The following is a 21,272-nucleotide window of genomic DNA, read 5'->3' as shown; positions in this document are numbered from 1 at the left end:
GAGAAAGTCTCAGAGCCTGGATCACAGTTCTTCTTGGGAGGGACTGTCACATGCTCTGTGTTAGAGCATCCTATCGACACCACAACTTGCCATGACAAGAAAGCACAGCAAGCGTTGAAGGAACTGCATGTTGACCGAGCCTTGTCCTCTTTCCAAGCAGCATGCTAATGAGCACTGCTGATGCAGACTGGGCAAGTGGCGCATACTGCCACCTGTAATTCGTGGTTATTCTTGGTTACACCGGCTAATCACATTTCGAGTTGGAACCAAGATTTTTTTTAATTCTTGGTTACGCTGGCCAAACTTGTCCTGAGCTGGAACCAAGAATCACCCTATTCTTGGTTACGGCAGCCAATCATGTTCCGAGTTACAATGAACGCTATGGCCAATCAGAGCCCTTATAACATTCATGATTTGTACTGTATTAACAGATTTCGTTGGGGATTAATTCGGACAACAATTACAAAGTAAGTATTTTTATAACAAGTTGGTTTAAATGAATAACCATTACAGTAACATTAATTACAACAACACAATTATTATATGATTGTTATAGATGTTATATGACGTTGTTTGTTAAGATTAATGTTAGCCGACCAAGCACACTGTACAGTTTTACTACAAACATTTTAATGCAGTTATTATACATTACTTCACTTTATATTATCATTTACTATCATAGTTACAATAATGCCCGTGCATTATTCTCACACATTAATGAATCACTTCACTAATAATAAATAGAAGGATCAATTCATCAGTCATTAATTATAAACAAATAGTATAATAACGCTCACATATCACAACATCACTAATCAAAAACTTATCTAATAATGCTCACGCATAATACATCCCTAATCACAAAGCATAAAACAATATGGATCACGCATGATTGCATCACTAATAATAAACCAATAATATAAGGGTCACAATTTAATCCATCACTAATAATAATAACATTATGGATTGATAAATAAATTTAAAAAACGGCCTTGCCAGAAAGTAGCAGAATGTCAATACAAGGCAGTGCCACTGTGCATTGATTTCTGAGTAACTCGTCATTCGGCAGGCAGGGCTCCTCACACGTTTACTGGAGCAGGACCAGGTAGGGCCTTCAAAAGAAAAGTGCACTATTCCAGGCATTTTGACGACTAAACGGCAGGCAGGGCAATGAGGCCACCACAGAGCAAATGTGATCTTTTTTTTTCTATTTTGACCACGTCGAAAATCGCCAATTATTGATTGCTTTGTGGGGAATTAGCTCATGGTTAAGTGCTCGCTTTGCATGCGAGAGGTAGAGGGAACAATGACTGCATTCTCTACCTCTGTTTTCATGCCTTTTTACATTGGCTTTTATTGCAAAGCTGGTGGCACCTTGAGGGTTTAAAGCGAAACTACTTACGTCAGCTTTGCCGGTTTCCGTGTAGTACATATCATTGCAAGCCTTCAGAAGCCCTATCAAGTCACAGTTTTCTTTTATTCAGCAGCGTGTCCGCAGTGGGACATCGAAGCGCTATATACAAAGCATTATAGAGTGCTGTCGATCAGGCCATTGGAATCATCGCCAGAAGGAACGTGACCACCTCGGAGGAAGATAGTGTTTTGGTCAAGTGGAAGCAGGTGGACTTAAGGGTGAAGCAGCTAGGTTTTTTGGGTGACTTTCAGTCACCTGACCCTTGTGCACAAAATAGAACAACATCACTATTTTGCCTAAACCCGGGATCGAACCAGGGACCTTTAGATCTTTAGTCTAAGGCTCTCCCAACTGAGCTATTTCGACCGCCTTTTCACAAGTATCCTGCAGCATTCATGTCTGTGAGACTAAGCAGAATCCTGAAATGCCTCTGAGGCCTTAAAGGGTAAAAGTTTGGCCAGTACGGGGATCGAACCCGCGACCTTGGCGTTATTAGCACCACGATCTAACCAGCTGAGCTAACCGGCCACTTTCTGCCATGTTTGCTAAAAAGCTCAGAGTAACTGTCATTTTCTTCAAGAGATAAGAATGCTATTCCAGCTTTTTTTGTGCGGTGCTGGTAAAAAAACAAGGACCCACCGAGATTTGAATTCGGATCGCCGGATTCAGAGTCCAGAGTGCTAACCATTACACCATGGAACCTCAAGTCTTCTAGTTGGTGCTGCCCGGGCTAAAGAGAAAAAAATGTAAAAAAAAAAAACGGCCTTGCCAGAAAGTAGCAGAATGTCAATACAAGGCAGTGCAAATGTGCATTGATTTCTGAGTCACTCGTCATTTGGCATGCAGGGCTCCTCACACGTTTACTGGAGCAGGACCAGGTAGGGCCTTCAAAAGAAAAGCGCACTATTCCAGGCATTTTGACGACTAAACGGCAGGCAGGGCAAAGAGGCCACCACAGAGCAAATGTGATCTTTTTTTTCTATTTTGACCACGTCGAAAATCGTCAATTTTTGATTGCTCTGAGGGGAATTAGCTCAAATGGTTAAGCGCTCGCTTTACATGCTAGAGGTAGCGGGGACAATGCCTGCATTCTGCACCCCTGTTTTCATGCCTTTTTACATTGGCTTTTTTTGCAAAGCTGGTGGCACCTTGAGGGTTTAAAGCGAAACTACTTACGTCAGCTTTGCCGGTTTCCGTGTAGTACATATCATTGCAAGCCTTCAGAAGCCCTATCAAGTCACAGTTTTCTTTTATTCAGCAGCGTGTCCGCAGAGGGACATCAAAGCGCTAAATACATAGCATTATAGAGTGCTGTCGATCAGGCCATTGGAATCATCGCCAGAAGCAACGTGACTATCTGGGAGGAAGATAGCGTTTTGGTCAAGTGGAAGCAGGTGGACTTAAGGGTGAAGCAGCTAGGCTTTTTGGGTGACTTTCAGTCACCTGACCCTTGTGCACAAAATAGAACAACATCACTGTTTTGCCGAAACCCGGGATCGAACCAGGGACCTTTAGATCTTCAGTCTAACGCTCTCCCAACTGAGCTATTTCGGCTGCTCATTTAAAGTATCCTGCTGCATTCATGTCTGTGAGACTAAGCAGAATCCTGAAATGCCTCTGAGGCCTTAAAGGGTAAAAGTTTGTCCAGTACGGGGATCGAACCCACGACCTTGGCATTATTAGCACCACACTCTAACCAGCTGAGCTAACCAGCCACTTTCTACCATGTTTGCTAAAAAGCTCAGTATAACTGTCATTCTCCGGCCTTCAAGAGATAAGTATGCTATTCCAGCTTTTTTTGTGCGGTGCTGGTAAAAACCAAGGTCCCACCGAGATTTGAACTCGGATCGCTGGATTCAGAGTCCAGAGTGCTAGCCATTACACCATGGAACCTCAAGTCTTCTAATTGGTGCTGCCCGGGCTAAAGAGAAAAAAAAGTAAAAAAAACAAAAAAAAACAAGAAAACATTCTTGCCAGAAAGTAGCAGAATGTCAATACAAGGCAGTGCCAATGTGCATTGATTTCTGAGTAACTCGTCATTCGGTATGCAGGACTCCTCACACGTTTACTGGAGCAGGACCAGGTAGGGCCTTCAATAGAAAAGCGCACTATTACAGGCATTTTGACGACTAAACGGCAGACAGGGCAAAGAGGCCACCACAGAGCAAATGTGATCTTTTTTTTCTATTTTGACCACGTCGAAAATCGCCAATTTTTCATTCCTCTGAGGGGAATTAGCTCAAATGGTTAAGCGCTCGCTTTGCATGCGAGAGGTAGCGGGAACAATGACTGCATTCTCCACCTCTGTTTTCATGCCTTTTTACATTGGCTTTTATTGCAAAGCTGGTGGCACCTTGAGGGTTTAAAGCGAAACTACTTACGTCAGCTTTGCCGGTTTCCGTGTAGTACATATCATTGCAAGCCTTCAAAAGCCCTATCAAGTCACAGTTTTCTTTTATTCAGCAGCGTGTCCGCAGTGGGACATCAAAATGCTAAATACATAGCATTATAGAGTGCTGTCGATCAGGCCATTGGAATCATCGCCAGAAGCAACGTGACTATCTGGGAGGAAGATAGCGTTTTGGTCAAGTGGAAGCAGGTGGACTTAAGGGTGAAGCAGCTAGGCTTTTTGGGTGACTTTCAGTCACCTGACCCTTGTGCACAAAAGAGAACAACAGCACTGTTTTGCCAAAACCCGGGATCAAACCAGGAACCTTTAAATCTTCAGTCTAACACATCCCCAACTGAGCTATTTCGTTTGCCCTTTCACAAGAATCCTGCAGCATTCGTGTCTGTGAGACTAAGCAGAATCCTGAAATGCCTCTAAGGCCTTAAAGGGTAAAAGCTTGGCCAGTACGGGGATCGAACCCGCGACCTTGGCGTTATTAGCACCACGCTCTAACCAGCTGAGCTAACCGGCCACTTGCTGCCATGGTTCCTTAAAAGCTCAGAGTAACTGTCATTTTCCGGCCTTCAAGAGATATGAATGCTATTCGAGCTTTTTTTGTGTGGTGCTGGTAAAAAAAAACAAGGTCCCACCGAGATTTGAACTCAGATTGCTGGATTCAGAGTCCAGAGTGCTAACCATTACACCATGGAACCTCAAGTCTTCTAGTTGGTACTGCCCGGGCTAAAGAGAAAAAAATGTAAAAAAAAAAAAAAAAAAAAAAACGCCTTGCCAGAAAGTAGCAGAATGTCAATACAAGGCAGTGCCAATGTGCATTGATTTCTGAGCAACTCGTCATTCGGCATGCAGGACTCCTCACACGTTTACTGGAGCAGGACCAGGTAGGGCCTTCAAAAGAAAAGCGCACTATTCCAGGCATTTTGACGACTAAACGGCAGGTAGGGCAAAGAGGCCACCACAGAGCAAATGTGATCTTTTTTTTCTAATTTGACCACGTCGAAAATCGCCATTTTTTTGATTGCTCTGAGGGGAATTAGCTCAAATGGTAAAGCGCTCGCTTTGGAAAAAGGAAAAGGTTTAAAGTGAAACTCTCCTGATTCAATCATTACCAGAAGCGACGTGACCATCTGGAAGTAAGATAGCTTTTTGGTCAAGTGGAAGCAGTTGGACTTAAGGGTGCAGCAGCTAGGCTTTTTGGGTGACTTTCGGTCACCTTACTCTTATGCAGGGGCGTTGCTAGGGTCGAAAGGGATAAGGGGCTTAGCCCCAAAGACCCCCAATCCCCCCCCCCCATTAAAAAATAATGTTCTAATTCACCCCGCTAAAATATCACCACTTTCAAAAGGTAATCTACTTTTATAATAGATTTATAAATGGTTTAATAATAAATAGGTGTTTTGCGTTGACTTTTAGCAATACAATTTGAAGCTTTGTGACTTGTAACACCAAAAAGGAAAAAAAAAAAAAAACATTAATTAATTGTCCCACTTCTCATTTACTAGTCTGTTGTGAGCCATATCATACCTCTTGAGCCTCCTATCTTCTCTCCTGATTTGCAGTTTCTGTTTTTTGAAAATGTAATTGTCTGCATGTCTTCAAATCTAAAAAATATGATTTATTTTATATTGTGAGTTGTTATCCAATGTGATACAAAGCTACAAACAAATTAACTAAGGTGTAGTGTTGTCAAGATACTGGAATTTCTAAATTCATTACCTTGCAAAATATTGATATTCAATAGGCTACTATTTTTGACATAATAAAAATTTTATCAAAAATAGTACAAAAATAAAAATAAAGATTTATATGCTAGAAATGTGTTTACTTCAAATTTCTTTTGAGGGAGTTTTTTTTCAGTTTTCCTCAAAATAAGGTGATGTGGGCATTGTAGCACTTTAAATGCAAGTAATGCCTGTTTCATTCATTCATTGAGCAGAAATTCCAGATATGCCTCACAAAAGTAGCAGAACAGTCCAGGAAATCCTTAATATGGATGAAGGCATCAGCTATTGCTGTAGCTGAATGAAAATAAGATCTGAATAAACATAAAAAGGCTTTAACTAATCATTTACGCGACTGCGATAATAAATGTTTATACAGTTGAAGTCAGAAGCATGCATGGCACGAGCAGGAGTTCAGATTGAGGAGATCTGCTTCGGTAAATCAAGGTAAACCTTTAATTTTAATTACTACTTTGATTTTATTTGTATGGTATCAGTAAACTCCCTGCACTTTGTGTATTGTTTGCTGTTTTGTGAACCGTTGTAATTTTTAGCCCATTATGTTGTGACTAAATTTTTAACCACTGCATGTTATTTGCAGCAGTGTCTACTTTACTATATTAGCTATTTTCAGATTAATATCTGTGAAGTCAGCTGGCTAGTTCATTTTAACAACTATTAATAAATGCTCTTGTTGTTATGATTTGCTAAGTGGGCTTTATGCTCTAAAAGAGCGGGCCGCGCCATTTCAAATGATGCACTGTGAGGGCGAGAGCGCGCGCAATCCATTCAAATAGATGTAAGTTAACGTTAACACAGTACAATGGTAGGTCTGCATTTTAAGAAAAGAAAACGAAACCTTTTGGCCTCATTAAAATACATTAGTTACCGTTGAACGTTAGCAACGCTGGTTGTGACGAAAATATGCGTGTTTTAAAAAGGATTAACAGGTAACCTACAGAAAGCAGTTGAGGAGATCAGCTCTGGTCCGCCATTAGCGAGCGTCTCGTGACCAGACAGAGCAGTCGCTTTTTTTCTGCGATCGCCGAAGCTTTTAAACCAACTTAAACAGTTTCAGCTCAAAAGGGATCCGTGAGTGTCGTAAGTATTTAGGATTGCGATGCGATTACGTTTCGTGGCACGTATGAGGCAGTTATATTTTATACATAAGGCTAAAGGGTGCTGTGCTAACATTCCATATTAATTCCATAGTAAAAGTTAACGTCAAGCTCATGACAATACGAGAGAGATTTAAGGACAGACAAGTCGTATATTGTAAAAATTGTACATTTTTTTGGTTCTATGTGTTATTTGTCCTTTCTTCATGCCTTTTGTGAAGGAATATTCAAGTGTTAACATTATGTTACCCTAATGGAGTGTTTTTATGTTGCTGTAATGACAAATATGAAGTATGAACAGATATGCGACAGAATGTGTGATGGATAGTGATGAAATGGTATAACGCGTAGAACAAAGATATATATATATATATATATATATATATATATATATATATATATATATATATATATATATATATATATATATATATATATATATATATATTACCAAACCTGTTTGTTTGCACTTTTAAACAAAGTTTCACTTATTTTTGGCAATTTAAGGTAAATACATTCGAACAGTTACAGTGTTTATGTATTTAAAATAATTGATAATTTTAAAATCTTTTTAAATATATTAATTATATACATATACAAAATTATATTAGGATCATAACAATAAAAATTAAAGCACTATATTTTATTGTTTATTTGCTCTTTTTTTAAGCTAGGGGTGTAACCATGGTGCAGTATACTTTAAAAATCTATTAAAACGAATCTTAATAGCAGGTGTAAACATGCTGTCATGACAGACTTGTACCTGAGACAGTAATTTATAAATGTAAAAGTTAACTGAAGTTAAATATTTAAAACAAAATGCATCTATTAGTCTAGGTACTGTTTTATTAAATGTGAATGAAGAAAAAAATTGTGACTTCATCCACATCAATGGACAGTGGGGGGACAAAAGAGGATTGTAGCACACCATTAGAGTATTGTGATGCGTATTGTGGGTATTATATTTGGTTTGTGATATCGTTACACTCTTAATATATATAATTTTTTCTTTTCAGACTACCAGTTTGGGATATGCAGTGGAAATGTAAGTCTTGCTCATACACATCAGAAAAGAGGGCACAACTTTTTAAACACTACCGCATAAGCCATGGAGCATATTCACGAATTGCTCCAGTACCATGTCTCCATACTGAGTGTCCATGTACTTTAAAATCTTTTAACGCTTTAAAAGTACATTTATCAAAAAATCATTCTCAACAAAGAAGTGCACAATCAAGTAACTCTAGCCATGCTTTAGTTTCTTACAAATGCCATGTTTGTGATTTTAAAGAACCATGCAGCGAGTCAGAATATTTTGCCCATTTGCGTACTCATTTGAGGAATAGTGAGAAAGTTCAGTGTCCTTTTAAAGATTGTTCATTTGAGACAAATGTGTATTCCACTTTTAATGCACATAAAAGTAAGGCACACCAGCAACATTGCCATGAGGATTTTAAATTGGGGGTTATGTTAAGTACTGCGTTTGGTGACACACAAGAAAATATAGTTTATTCACTTAATGACAACTCAGGCAGTGAAGATGAATGTAATATGGCAGAGGAACAAGTCAATTTGGAAGATACAAAACAAAAGTTGGAACACAGTTTAGCATCACTTTTTCTCAAAATGCGAACAATCTTGCATATTTCTGAAAATGCGACACAAGAAATTATACAACAGTTGAATCAGATTCATTTATTGTCTGAGCCACTGTTGTATAATATAATACAGCAAACTGTTGAGAAGCACTATGATAAAGTAGACAGCACAGTTGTGAAGAAGCTAGTCAGGGCAGTAACTGAAAGCAATGTGCTGCTACATTGTACAAATGAAGGAGGTCCTCTTTCAACGTCCAATAGGAGGGCATCATACTTCATGAGAGAATATTCAGTTGTAAGCCCTGTTGAGTACAAAGTAGATAGAGATGAGCAGTATTATGTGTATATCCCAATTATCCAAATGTTGCAGAAATTGCTAAATAAACCAGAAGTTCTTGATGAGGTCCTGGCTTCAGGGGAGAGAGCGATGGGATACAGCAGTTACAGGGATGGTACGCATTATAGAGATAATTCATTTTTTGCAGATGATTGTCGAATATCCCTTAATCTCTATATAGATGATTTTGAAGTGGCCAATCCACTTGGAACGTCACGAAAAAAACACAAAATGTGTGCTATCTACTGGGTTATTGCAAACTTACCAGCAAAACACACATCATCTTTGCACACCATTCAGCTAGCTCTTCTGTGTAAAACAGATGTAGTTAAGCAGCATAGCTACTCAAAAATACCATGCCCATTACTTGAGGACCTGAAATGTCTTGAAGAGCAGGGAGTCTATGTTGAGCAGCGTGGATCATGTGTAAGGGGATCTGTTCTGCATGTCTTGGCAGATAATCTTGGTGCCCATTTGCTGGCAGGCTTTCAAGAGAGTTTTAGGGTGAATTTCCCTTGTAGATTTTGCTTGGCCACAAGAGATGACATCCAAATCAAAGAAGTTAGGTCTGGCTCTTTTGAAATGAGGACAAAAGAAAAGCACCAACAGCATATTCAGGATGTTCTACAGGATAGAACTTTGGTGGCACAGTATGGTGTAAAGAGTAGTTGTCCATTGAGTGACAATTTGAAGTACTTTCATGCAATTGGTGGCTACCCCCCAGATCTGTTACATGATCTTTTAGAGGGTATTGTTCCTGTGGAGTTGGCATTGTGTTTGCAGGATTTAATTGGAAAGCATTACTTTTCACTGGATTCTTTAAATAATGCCATCAAACAATTTCCATACAAATTTTCAGACAGGACTGACCAGCCACAGCCAATTCCAAAATCATACAAAAGCAAACAAACAATAGGGGGAAATGGCCATGAAAATTGGGCCCTCCTAAGGCTCCTCCCATTCTTGATTGGCCATAAAGTGAAAGAGAATGATCATACCTGGGAAATTCTAATGTTGTTAAAAGATGTTGTTGAATTGGCTTTGTCTAGCCAGTTTTCTGATGACACAGTGGAGTTCTTGAATTTTAAGATCTCAGAACACAGAGCTTTGCTTCAAGATGTGTTTCCAAACTTTGTACTACGCCCAAAGCATCACTACTTGGAGCATTATCCTCAATTGATTAGAACATATGGACCACTGAGGAATTTATGGACCATCAGATTTGAGGGGAAACATAAGTTCTTCAAGAAAGTGATCCGTGATGCACACAATTTCAAAAATGTCCCCCTAATGCTGGCCAAGAAGCATCAAATGGCAATTGCCTATCATATGGATGGCAGCTCTTTTTTCAAGCCAAAAATACAAATGGACAGGGTGGTTAGTTCTCTTTTAACAGCTTTTCCTGAAGCTGTACAAGAGTACCTACATCTGCAGAGTCCTAGTTGTAGCTCTGTGCTAGTTTCATCTAGTGTTTACATTGATGGAATTAGGTACTGCCCAAACATGGTATTATCAGTTGGGTCTTGTTCAGGTTTGCCAGAGTTCATGCAGATAGAGAAAATCTTAACAGTCAACACCGAGATAATGTTTCTCTGCGAACCACAATCTGCATGGTACATTGAGCATTTGCGCTCTTATGAATTGTGCAGTTTGCATTCACTTCAAGTTGTTCTGCCTTCTGAACTGAATGACCCCTTCCCTTTGGCAGCTTATAATATTTGAGGGTGTTTATATGTCACATTGAAGTATTACATTTGTTGCTAAACTGCATTGTATCATTGCATGTTTCTGATTTCTACTTTCTTTGTTTTAGAATTTCACTTAGCCATGTCCATGACACTTCGCGTTATTGTGCACGACAGTGACATCCGGAAGGTTGTCTTAGAGGAAACACCAGCTGATGCTGATGCTTTAAAACAAGTGCTGCAGAAGAAACTGCAACTTGCATACCCATTCAACCTCCAGTATGAAGACCCTTTTTTTAACAATGCATTATGCAATATCAGTGACATTAATGACTTACCAGAGAGAGCGACGGTGAAAATAATTCCTCTGGACACATCACCTTCCTCAAGTCAAGCTGACACCATAATTCTCTCAGGTTCTGATACATCAGAGCAGTTGTCTGCTGAACGACAGATTGTATGGCCAGATGAGTTTGAGATACCTAAATTCTCGGTTAATGTTGAGTATCGTCTACGACAGGGAAACCTAGCTTTTATGAAAGATGGTACAACTGCTGACGTTGGAAGAGACATAAAACATGACATACTGGAGGGGCTTGCTGGGGCCATTTACACATTTAGGGCCTATCCAAGTGATGAGGATTTTACCCAAGTTGCTGCAGCTCTCATCAAAACACACCCATGTTTGACTGAACAGGGCTCCACATCAGGCTTTGCTGGCTGGAAAAACAGCCTAAAGTTTAAAATGGCCAACTACAGATCAAAAATGCGTAAATCTGGCTGTAGTGATGTTGCAATTGGGGAAAAGAGAGGTGCCATGAAGGCAACAAAGCATAAAGGCATCAAAAAACCCAGACGATCTGAGTTGAATTTCTTGCCAAACTTTCCTAATGGCGAAGATGAAGAAAGCCAAGAACGTACAATAGAACTTGTAGAAGAAATGAAAAGGAGGCCTCTAAACATGAGCTTGATTGGCCAAAAGATGGACAGTACATTTGCCTTGAGACGAAAAGAAATTGTCCACTCTGAACCTCTTGTCAGTGACATCTTGGAAAAGTGGCCGGCACTTTTTTTGGAAAGTCAGGTTTGTTTTCTTTTCAAAACTTAGTATGATTTTTTAAATTTGTGTTTTTGAATCTTAATATTGACTCAATGTTTTTAATTAGATCTTTGCAGAATTCAGTCGAATTTCGGGAAGAAATTTGAGATCGGAGTTCTACACTGCATTAGACACACACTCAGCTCGCTTGATAGAAATTTTCAAAAAAAGAGGAGGAAATCAGGGAAAAAAACTAGATGAGATTTTGCAACAAGTTTATTCTAAGGTATTTTTCCTGACATCATCTTTGAATCATCGTTTCCATTTGATTTTTTTCGTTGAGCTTTAATGCATGTCTACCTGTCTTTACTTTTTCATAGCCATTTGATGTGACAGTGGTCCGCTCCGCAGTTCTTCAGGGTCTTCCAGTCCTTTTGGGGGATGAGTCTGAAGATTTTTTCAGGATGTGTTTTGTAAGTAGTATTATTGTTTCTGCTTTTTAGAGTGGTAATGAGGCAATCATTCAAATTTACTTTATTTACTGAAATCAATTTCCCCTTTTATAAAACAACTAAAATAAAGCAAATGTAATTATTTTTTAAGTAAAAGGAAAGTTTTATTATGGCTTTTGGAGCAAGAGTGCTGCCTTCTTGTAAAATTCACAGTATGTGACATCACAGGGTTAGTTTGCTTCATAGGCCGGTGAGGTAATGCATGCATTGCTTTAATTTTTGAACATACTTGTTTTGAAAAAGAGGAAGATTCTAATAAGTGAAATAATAATAAGTATACTACTAAGTTCCTAATAAGTGAAATAGCCATGTAATACCTTGAAAGCAATATAATTTCTGTTGGAAGTACACACTGGATTAGGATGTAAAAAGCCATGCTGTCAAAAGATGCTCCGTAAAATGATAACCAACCCTCTGAAGTCACCCGCTGTGGTATTGTAAATGGCTGCACCCTTGCTCTAAAAGCCAATAATAAAACCTTCATTTGCTTTAAAATTTTTATTATTAAATTGGAAATAGGTTTACTAAATAATGCAAACTTGACTGACTGCTTCATTTTCAATTTAAATTGACATATTATTATATAGATCATAGTTAACCGTTATTTCAAAATTGTAATAATGACATGTAATGATGTGTGTATATTAGCTCAATAATGTTCAAAAACCTAAATGGTGCATCAAGTAAAACATTTTATTTCTCTTTCCCCCCTGAGCGAACACGTGCACACTTAACAAAGACATTTCAAAAGCACATTTAGTGCAGTTTGGTTTATTATGTTATAATGTTATTTATTTGTATAATTCATATGTTGTCATGAATTGTTAAAAATATGTCACAGGTGTTCAGTATGTTTTCTGTTGGTTTAAAAATTAAAAATATGGGTGTTGGGCAGCTTTAATCTAGTAAAACCAAGTGCATTCATTTTTTGGTTCTTCATTTTTTTGGAAGAAAAAAAAACACTTGTGCAGTTTTTTTTTATTACATTACAGTGTTTCTTTCATTTAAAAAACTGATAGTTCCTATAAAATAGTATCATGGAGTGTTCAGGTGAGGATTGTCAGTCTTGGGGGGAAAAAAAGTAGTTATGAAAAAAAGGGTTTTAAATAAGTTTTATGATCACTTTAAAAGTCATGCTAATATGCTACAATTAATAGTGTAATTGGTCCATGTACTAATGTCTTACCAAATTAAGTACATTGAAGTGTAATTTTTTTCACCTATGCTTTTGGTCTCCTGGCCACTATATGCTTTATTAGTGTAATATGAAATATTAAACTTATTTTTCTTTCTTTATTCATAGGATGTGGATGTAGAGGCTGACTTCAGTGGAGTAGATGTTGGCCTGCTGACCATCTTCTGTAAGGACATGCCTGCCAGATGTCCTAATGACCTCAATGTGGATGCAAAACGGGCCATAATACTGGAAGGAAAAGTAGTGATGGACGATGTCCCTACTTTGCCACATGCAGTATGTCTCCTGTTTGCTTTGATTTATGCACTGAATTTGGACTACCCAAAGACTATGAGCAACACATTTGAATTTGTTCAACGAGTGATGCTTTCGCTGGGAGTGAAGAATCTGAAACCAAAACTTCAGACCCTTAAAAATCAGCTTTTTCGCTAAACGTCTGTTTTTTCTGTGAGTGCTTATATGCTGCCGTGTTTTATGTTGAATGGTTCTGGCACAATGGCATGTTTAATTGCAAAGCCTTTCCCTAGGTAGGTAAAATCTCAAATTGAAACTTTAGACTTTTAAAAATCAGTTTTTAAGCTAAATATCTGTTCCTCTGCAAGTGCCAATATGCTGCCATATTTAAAGGTGCAGGTGCAATGGCAAGTTTAATTGCATTAATTTCAAGTAGTCACAGTTTTTAGGTATTTTCTAACATTTAAGAATGTTTGCATTTCAGGGTTGTAAAGCCGTTTTTTGCTACGTTGCTGTTTGCAGTGCAGAAATTATTTGCCACATTGTAGTGTTTAAGGAACTGATTTTTTTTGTATTGTGATTTTTAGGGTTGTCAAAAAGTATAGAAATTCTATATCAAAAGGTACTGAAATTTAAAAATATAATTTTTTCGCTAACATTGAAAGCACTGATTGTCCATTGTGTTCACATGCTCAAAAGATATGACTGATTGGTCGTGACAGTCATTGTTTTACCAATCTTTACCAAGTGCAAATACAAAGACACTGAAGCTTTTTAGAGCCCTGTCGATCATATGTCAGCTTATGGACAAATCAGCTGATCGAAGGCGCTTTAAAATGCTCCAGTGTCTGTGTAATTGTGTTTGCATTAAGTGAACAGCAGTGAAGCAGCCAATCACAGTCATTTCTGTAGAGCATGTGAACACAACAACCAATCAGTGGTGTTTAAGAACATGCTCATTTTTGCTTGAATGTTAGCAGGAAATATTTATTTTTTAAATTTTAGTACTGATTGGTACCAAACCCAGTACTTTTGACAACAGTATTGTTGTATTTTTCCGTTAGAAAATCTAAACTCCAGTCTTACAAATCAGCTTTTAAGCTAAACGTCTATTCCTTCAAACGTCTATATGCTGCCATGTTTAAAGGTGCTGGTGCAATGGCTGTTCAATTATGCTAATTTCAAGTAGTCACATTTTTTTTTTACATAACCTCAAACATTTTAGAAAGTTTATATTTCAGAGTTGTAAAGTCCTGTTTATATATATATTTATATATTTACAGTGTAGATAAGTACTGATCAAGTCATGCTTCTAAGGCATGGAAGAAATCTTTTCAATTGTTGAGTGTCCATTCATTGCCACAACAGCAGAAAGACCTTCTGCAGTTATCATTGATCTATTTAATGTCTCCTACATGACATGGAGTCCAAACTATTGTGTTGTACTGATGTCTACACCTACAACAACCATAAACCCAACCTCAAAGTAACCTGTCGTGTTTTAGCAACATCTACACCAACCATAAGCTTAAACCTCATCTCACGGTAAACTTTAGTTTACTGTGAAGGTCTTTGCCAACCACAACCCTAAACATTGCCTACTTGTAAATTACTGTTGTGGAGCCTGGATAGCTCAGTCGGTAGAGCATCAGACTTTTAATCTGAGGGTCCAGAGTTCAAGTCCCTGTTCGGGCGTATAAGGCTCATTTTGTGGAGCCACAGCTTTTGCCGTTGAGCTATTGCTTGATTAAAGTTTCAACTGGATGCACAATACATGTACTACACATTAAGACATGGCAGTTCAGGTAGTCTTGTAGTCATGGCTGAGTGGTTAAGGCGATGGACTAGAAATCCATCGGGGTCTACCTGTGCAGGTTCGAATCCTGCCGACTACGTCCTCTCCCTTTTTAAAATTGCAGCAGTCATCAATTGTTTGCATTTCCATTGTTTCTTGGGAAAAGCGTTGTTCTGGTAGGAGGAGAAAAACAACAGCGTTCTCACTGAACAGAAATGGGTCATATCACAGGGAGAAACATACCACACAAGGGCTACAGTGGCTGTCCCGTAGCTCGCCGTGATTGTATAGTGGATAGTACTTTGCGTTGTGGCCGCAGCAACCCTAGTTCGAATCCGGGTCATGGCAGGTTTTTCAAGGTGACATTGGCGTTGCACTCTGTGTTGCCATTCGTAATCTCCAGCCACCTTTTAGTGCAGGCTGTGCTAATGGCACGTCCTGAATGTTTACGTTTCCTAAAGTGTGGAAGACTAGGGATTCGATATGAGAAACAGGATCTATGATGCCAGTATGCTGTGTAGATAAGTACTGATCAAGTCATGCTTCTAAGGCATGGAAGGAATCTTTTCAATTGTTGAGTGTCCATTCATTGCCACAACAGCAGAAAGACCTTCTGCAGTTATCATTGATCTATTTAATGTCTCCTACATGACATGAAGTCCAAACTATTGTGTTGTACTAATGTCTACATCTACAACAACCATAAACCCAACCTTAAAGTAACCTGTCGTGTTTTAGCAACATCTACACCAACCATAAACTTAAACCTCATTTCACGGTAAACTTTAGTGTTCTGTGAAGGTCTGCGCCGACCACAACCCTAAAGATTGCCTACTTGTAATTTACTGTTGTGGAGTCTGGATAGCTCAGTCGGTAGAGCAACACACTTTTAATCTAAGGGTCGTGGGTTCAAGTCCCTGTTTGGGTGTGTAAGGCTCATTTTGTGGAGCCACAGCTTTTGCCGTTGAGCTATCGCTTAATGAAAGTTTCATCTGGATGCACAATACGTGTAGTATTAATGAAGACATGGCAGTTCAGACAGTCTTGTAGTCGTGGCCGAGTGGTTAAGGCGATGGACTTGAAATCCATTGGGGTCTCCCCGCGTAGGTTCGAATCCTGCCGACTACGCCCTCTCTCTTTTTTAAATTGCAGCAGTCATCAATTGTTTGCATTTCCATTGTTTCTTGGGAAAAGCGTTGTGCTGGTAGGAGGAGAAAAACAACAGCGTGTTCTCACTGAACAGAAAGGGGCATATCACAGGCAGGAACAAACCACAAAAGAGCCACGACGGCTGTCCCGTAGCTCGCCGTGATCGTATAGTGGTTAGTACTCTGCGTTGTGGCCGCAGCAACCCCGGTCCGAGTCCGGGTCATGGCAGGTTTTTCAAGGTGACATTGGCGTTGCACTCTGTGTTGCCATCCGTAATCTCCAGCCACCTTTTAGTGCAGGCTGTGCTAATGGCACGTCCTGAATGTTTATGTTTCCTAAAGTGTGGAAGACTAGGGATTCGATATGAGAAACAGGATCTTTGATGCCAGCATGCTGTGTAGATAAGTACTGATCAAGTCACGCTTCTAAGGCATGGAAGGAATCTTTTCAATTGTTGAGTGTCCATTCATTGCCACAACAGCAGAAAGATCTTCTGCAGTTATCATTGATCTATTTAATGTCTCCTACATGACATGGAGTCCAAACTATTGTGTTGTACTGATGTCTACATCTACAACAACCATAAACCCAACATCAAAGTAACCTGTCGTGTTTTAGCAACATCCACACCAACCATAAGTTTAAAACCCCATCTCACGGTAAACTTGAGAGTTTTGTAAAGGTCTGCGCCGACCACAACCTTAAACCTTCCCTACTTGCAATTACTGTTGTAGAGCCCGGATAGCTCAGTTGGTAGAGCATCAGACTTTTAATCTAAGGGTTGAGGGTTCAAGTCCTTGTTTGGGTGTGTAAGGCTCATTTTGTGGAGCCACAGCTTTTGCCGTTGAGCTATCGCTTGATTAAAGTTTCAACTGGATGCACAATACATGTACTACACATCAAGACAAGGCAGTTCAGGCAGTCTTGTAGTCATGGCTGAGTGGTTAAGGCGATCGACTAGAAATCCGTTGGGGTATTCTCCCGCAGGTTCAAATCCTGCCAACTATACCCACTTCCTGTTACTTTTTAAAATTGCAGCAGTCATAAATTGTTTGCATTTCCATTGTTTCTTGGGAAAAGCGTTGTGCTGGTAGGAGGAGAAAAACAAGACCATGGAGACCTTGAGTGGAACTGAGGGCTGAGGACTGGAAACAACTGTTTCTATTGTTATTTCTAGGAGTTAATACTGTCTAAAATGTCTAAAGTGATTTTGCTATTTTTACGGTTAAATCTTTAAAAGTGATTCTACTTTTTATTCAAGATAGACTTTGTGTAGTAAGAATATAACTGCCTGAATGTAGATTATACCAGTTTTTAACCAGTTTCGATAAAGACGGCTAACAGTACAGTCAGCCTTGGATAAGAAACAGATTATACTTTGTGTGTGTGTGTTCTATTTGATTGTTGATCCATTTCACAGGTCTGGAGTCAGCTCTAATCAGTCTAAAGGATGTCTGACGTTTATGTTTAGATATTGTTCAGAATTGTACGCACAAACCCCACGTAGAAATGTTTCTAGTTTATCTGTGTTTTAACCAATTAGGTTAGAACACCAAATATGTATGACACAATTAATGACGTTATGTAAGAGTATAATTGTTATCGATTGGTGATTGTAAGCAGAGCGGCCTAGGAACTCATTGCGAGTGTTGAAGCTGGCTTCTGCGAATGAAACTGCAAACTATCTTCAGTAAACTTGATTTATTTATTTAAATCTCTGACTCCGGCTCTTCTTCATCTACCAGACTGGTCATTCTTTGGGTTAAACTGTAAACTATCGCTAGAGTTTTGGTGGAGGATGCGGGCACTTGTTTACTGGTAACACCATTGATCAATCAACAAAATGAAGGTAGGAAGATTTAAAAATTATAGACTAGGGATTGTCTGTGAAGTAGTGGGTTGTAACGGAACGCTGTTGGTTTCTCATTCAGACGTGAATGAAAGGCGCCGGTGGATTCACAGAAATTTGTGGTAGATTTGTGTGGAATCCCTTAGCGAGCTGGTGCATTTTTGCGGTACACCTATAGTGATAAGTTATAAGTGTAACAGTAGTTGAGGGGTGTACCTCGTCCTTCACCCAGAGTTAAAATACTCAGTTGATGGGTGTGTTTTAAGACATTCTCGGGAATAAAACTTGGACTGGTTTTTATTTAGTAGTGGACTAAATTAACCCGAGATTGTAATTAGTTCCACCACTGCTATCTAACTACATCACAGACAAAAGGCATGCCATAAGAATAGTGTAGGTCAGATTATTAGGGAAAGAAATAATTGAATAAAAATAACATATAACATTATAATAGAGATCCATTAGATAGTAGTGGCCCCAAAAGTCAGACAAGATACCTAGAAATATCAGGGTGAGGTCGATTGATCAATGATGCACCAGGAGCAATCCAGAGAAAATTATGACCCTAACTGGATTGGACCGGTCTGGACAGTTTGCACATCTTGGGATGGTTTGCAGATTAATCAAGCAAAAGCTAAGCGCTGTTGGTAAGATTGCCCTCTCAATTTCTTCTTGCTTTTGGTGTTGAACTCTGATATAAAAAGAAATAGGTGAGAGCAGAATGCAGTAAATGGCTCAGCTAAGCTCTCGGGTATAAAATTATTTTAGAACTGATTTTAAGAAAAAAAAAGTATTCCTTTGGCATTTAATTGTCATTGAAAAGCTAAAATCTAAATATTGAGGGGCTAGTAGCAAAACCTAAGCACAGAAACTGACAGTAACATTATGGGAATAAAGAATAGCTTATGTTTTGTCTTAGAAGATACGATTCTGTGTGACTGCACTGTTATCTTGGTTTAGCCCTCACCATGAGCTTGGTTTTGGCTGTAAAAATAACAGAGACATGTCTGAATAAAAATGTGCCATGTAAGTCTGTGCAAACAAGCAGCTTTATGGTTGGATATATATATTTTTAATAAAATATATGTAACATAAATGGGGGTTTCAAATAATACTTTGATGGATGCAGTTAACCCCTGAAAGATCTAAAACTATTGTTGACTGTAACAGCATTACTTTGAAAATGCATGTCAACTCTGTTTTATATGTTTTAGGACGGGCTTGAGTAAAAAGATATTACAATAAAATTATGTTATTGAGGTTAATGTTATGTTTAATGTATGTTTAAACTTAGTAAACATGCATTTTCATTCTAGATTGCTCAAAACTCTCTTTCTCTCTCATTAGATGTCAGCTAAGAGCTGCTATCTGCCTATTCCATAACAATTGATAAGCACAGTGCTCAGTTGGAAATCCCAATGTAAAGGAAATGCTAGAATGAATACAGAAATTCTACATTTCAATTTGTATACACTAATAGAGGTATTAGTAATTAAAAATCAAAGTTAACAAATAAGAGATTGCAAAATGCTTTTGTTTGTTTTCCCAGTGATGGGTTGCGGCTGGAAAGGGCACCTGCTCCATAAAAACGTGCTGGATAGGTTGGCAGTTCATTCCGCTGTGGCGACCCCGGATTAATAAAGGGACTAAGTGAATAGAGAAATGAATGAATGAAAATGCTTTTGTTTAAGCATCTTGAAAAACACTAATATACCCGCTGAGCTATAGAGATAATTAATTTGAACAGTTGTTATTACTGTTTGGAAATTTCTTGTCTTGTCTTCAGTGGTTTATTCCTGTTTGTAACTTTTGTCTTATCCTTAGTCTCCACCATCACATACAGGGCCTGATGGCTATACTGAGGTAGTAGACCCTGACACTGAATGGATCAGGGTGATATCTAAACTCCCTGAATAATCTCAGCTTAATATTCAGTTGATTTAAGTGTTTGATTAACCTGTCTCAATGTTTAAATTCTAGTAGTTAGTCTCAATGGCTTTCATGGTTCTTGACTGCACTTTCCCAAGTTTGCAGAAAATTCTGAATCATGGAGGAAGCCTGCACAGGAGCTTGCAGTGTGAGTGGCAGTTGACCGGTGGGAATGATGGTGCTGGACTGGGGTGATGCTCTATCGGCCTAAAGCATCCTTAGAGGGGAACTGTTTGAAGTTACAGTAATCTGCCTCAGTGGCCCCGTCCAGACCTGATCACGAGAATCCTGCCTTTATTGAGGACATGTCTGTCCTTGTGACAAGCATCAACGGACTATGCCATGGGTATGATACCCTGAAGGAGATGATTGGTAAAAAGATAATGGCAATGGGCTTTCAAGAACCATTGGAGACAGTACAGTTTCTTAAAATTTTACCAATATCAATGTGGTTGGCTGCTTTAACAGCACTGGATATTTTATATGTATGAATTTTTAGAATGCTGAATTCCTTGATAGTGAAGCTGAGATGATTTTTAACTGATGTGTCTGACTTTTCATAGTATTTTACTGATGCAGGTCCTTATGCATGACGAAGGACATTTTCGAGATGGTGTTGGCTAAAGATAAAGACTGGCTGTGAGATGGTTAGGATAACACAGCTGAATGGAACTAAGCAGTTAAGGTAAAATAATTACAAGAAATTCTCTTAGTCTTTAAATAGTTCCAACTGAGTTTTTTTAGAGATTAAACTTTTGACATTTGGAATGTTGGTGAATGATTAAAGATTCTGAATTGTAATCATTTTAATGTTATAGTCTAAGACTATTGAAAATTTATGTGCATGAAACAGAGAGACAGAGACTGTTTGAGTGAAGCCATAAGTTGTGTTTTGTTTCTGTTATCGACTTGCTTAGCAACAATATTAAGAAAACAAAATGCACCAGCTGATTGTCTCAGAAAAGACATTGATTATGAACAGGGAAACTTTGAAACCTGATAAAAGATCATGTAAATCTAGTTGAAACTGGACAAAGAATTTTAGGAATAAGTTTGTGCGAGTTCAACACCTAAAGCAAACTTAGTTATGAGCTGTCACAATATTCATATCTATGGTACAATAATGCTTATTGTCCTGAGGGAATGATTCGTCCCTGTTGTATGAATATTGTCACTAACCTCTGAAATGAGTATTATATTATTACAGATTGTATAAGCGAAATGCAAGAAGTTTATAATGCTGAGTTAATCTGAGGAAAAGATGATGCAGACCATGAGATGAGCTTTAAA

General features: G+C 38.6%; 2 protein-coding genes, 2 long non-coding RNA genes and 7 other non-coding genes across 11 annotated transcripts in view; 4 read left to right on the top strand and 7 right to left on the bottom strand.

Moving 5' to 3' along the window:
• LOC148680292 (uncharacterized) overlaps positions 1 to 21,272 on the top strand; it is a 790,608-nt gene that overhangs the window by 318,304 nt on the left and 451,032 nt on the right. The gene's annotated exons all lie outside the window — the stretch shown is intronic.
• Positions 1 to 21,272, top strand: part of LOC141381693 (uncharacterized) — an 835,171-nt gene that overhangs the window by 732,609 nt on the left and 81,290 nt on the right. The window lies entirely within an intron of this gene.
• On the bottom strand, positions 1,708 to 1,780 carry trnaf-aaa (transfer RNA phenylalanine (anticodon AAA)). Its single transcript has one exon. It is a non-coding gene; the product is annotated as a tRNA-Phe (tRNA).
• trnai-aau (transfer RNA isoleucine (anticodon AAU)) lies at positions 1,869 to 1,942 on the bottom strand. Its single transcript has one exon. It is a non-coding gene; the product is annotated as a tRNA-Ile (tRNA).
• On the bottom strand, positions 2,896 to 2,968 carry trnaf-gaa (transfer RNA phenylalanine (anticodon GAA)). Its single transcript has one exon. It is a non-coding gene; the product is annotated as a tRNA-Phe (tRNA).
• On the bottom strand, positions 3,236 to 3,307 carry trnaq-cug (transfer RNA glutamine (anticodon CUG)). Its single transcript has one exon. It is a non-coding gene; the product is annotated as a tRNA-Gln (tRNA).
• Positions 4,262 to 4,335, bottom strand: trnai-aau (transfer RNA isoleucine (anticodon AAU)). The gene has a single exon. It is a non-coding gene; the product is annotated as a tRNA-Ile (tRNA).
• trnaq-cug (transfer RNA glutamine (anticodon CUG)) lies at positions 4,445 to 4,516 on the bottom strand. Its single transcript has one exon. It is a non-coding gene; the product is annotated as a tRNA-Gln (tRNA).
• Positions 8,341 to 13,497, bottom strand: LOC148680295 (uncharacterized). The gene is made up of 2 exons (XR_015943034.1): positions 11,038 to 13,497; positions 8,341 to 10,936 (listed from the first exon to the last, which is right to left on the bottom strand). It is a non-coding gene; the product is annotated as an uncharacterized LOC148680295 (long non-coding RNA).
• On the top strand, positions 10,378 to 17,918 carry LOC141381657 (sterile alpha motif domain-containing protein 3). Its single transcript, XM_087248679.2, has 4 exons — positions 10,378 to 11,364; positions 11,447 to 11,605; positions 11,700 to 11,792; positions 13,135 to 17,918. The coding sequence occupies exons 1-4, from the start codon at positions 10,378 to 10,380 to the stop codon at positions 13,456 to 13,458; spliced, it is 1,563 nt and encodes a 520-aa protein (XP_087104805.1). The 3' UTR covers positions 13,459 to 17,918.
• On the top strand, positions 16,102 to 16,183 carry trnas-uga (transfer RNA serine (anticodon UGA)). Its single transcript has one exon. It is a non-coding gene; the product is annotated as a tRNA-Ser (tRNA).

Source organism: Danio rerio, chromosome 4 (assembly GCF_052040795.2).
Source record: "Danio rerio strain M-AB ecotype USA chromosome 4, GRCz13ab, whole genome shotgun sequence".
In the NCBI taxonomy this organism is placed as follows: Eukaryota; Metazoa; Chordata; class Actinopteri; order Cypriniformes; family Danionidae; genus Danio; species Danio rerio.
This window is presented reverse-complemented; position numbering and strand designations above follow the sequence as displayed.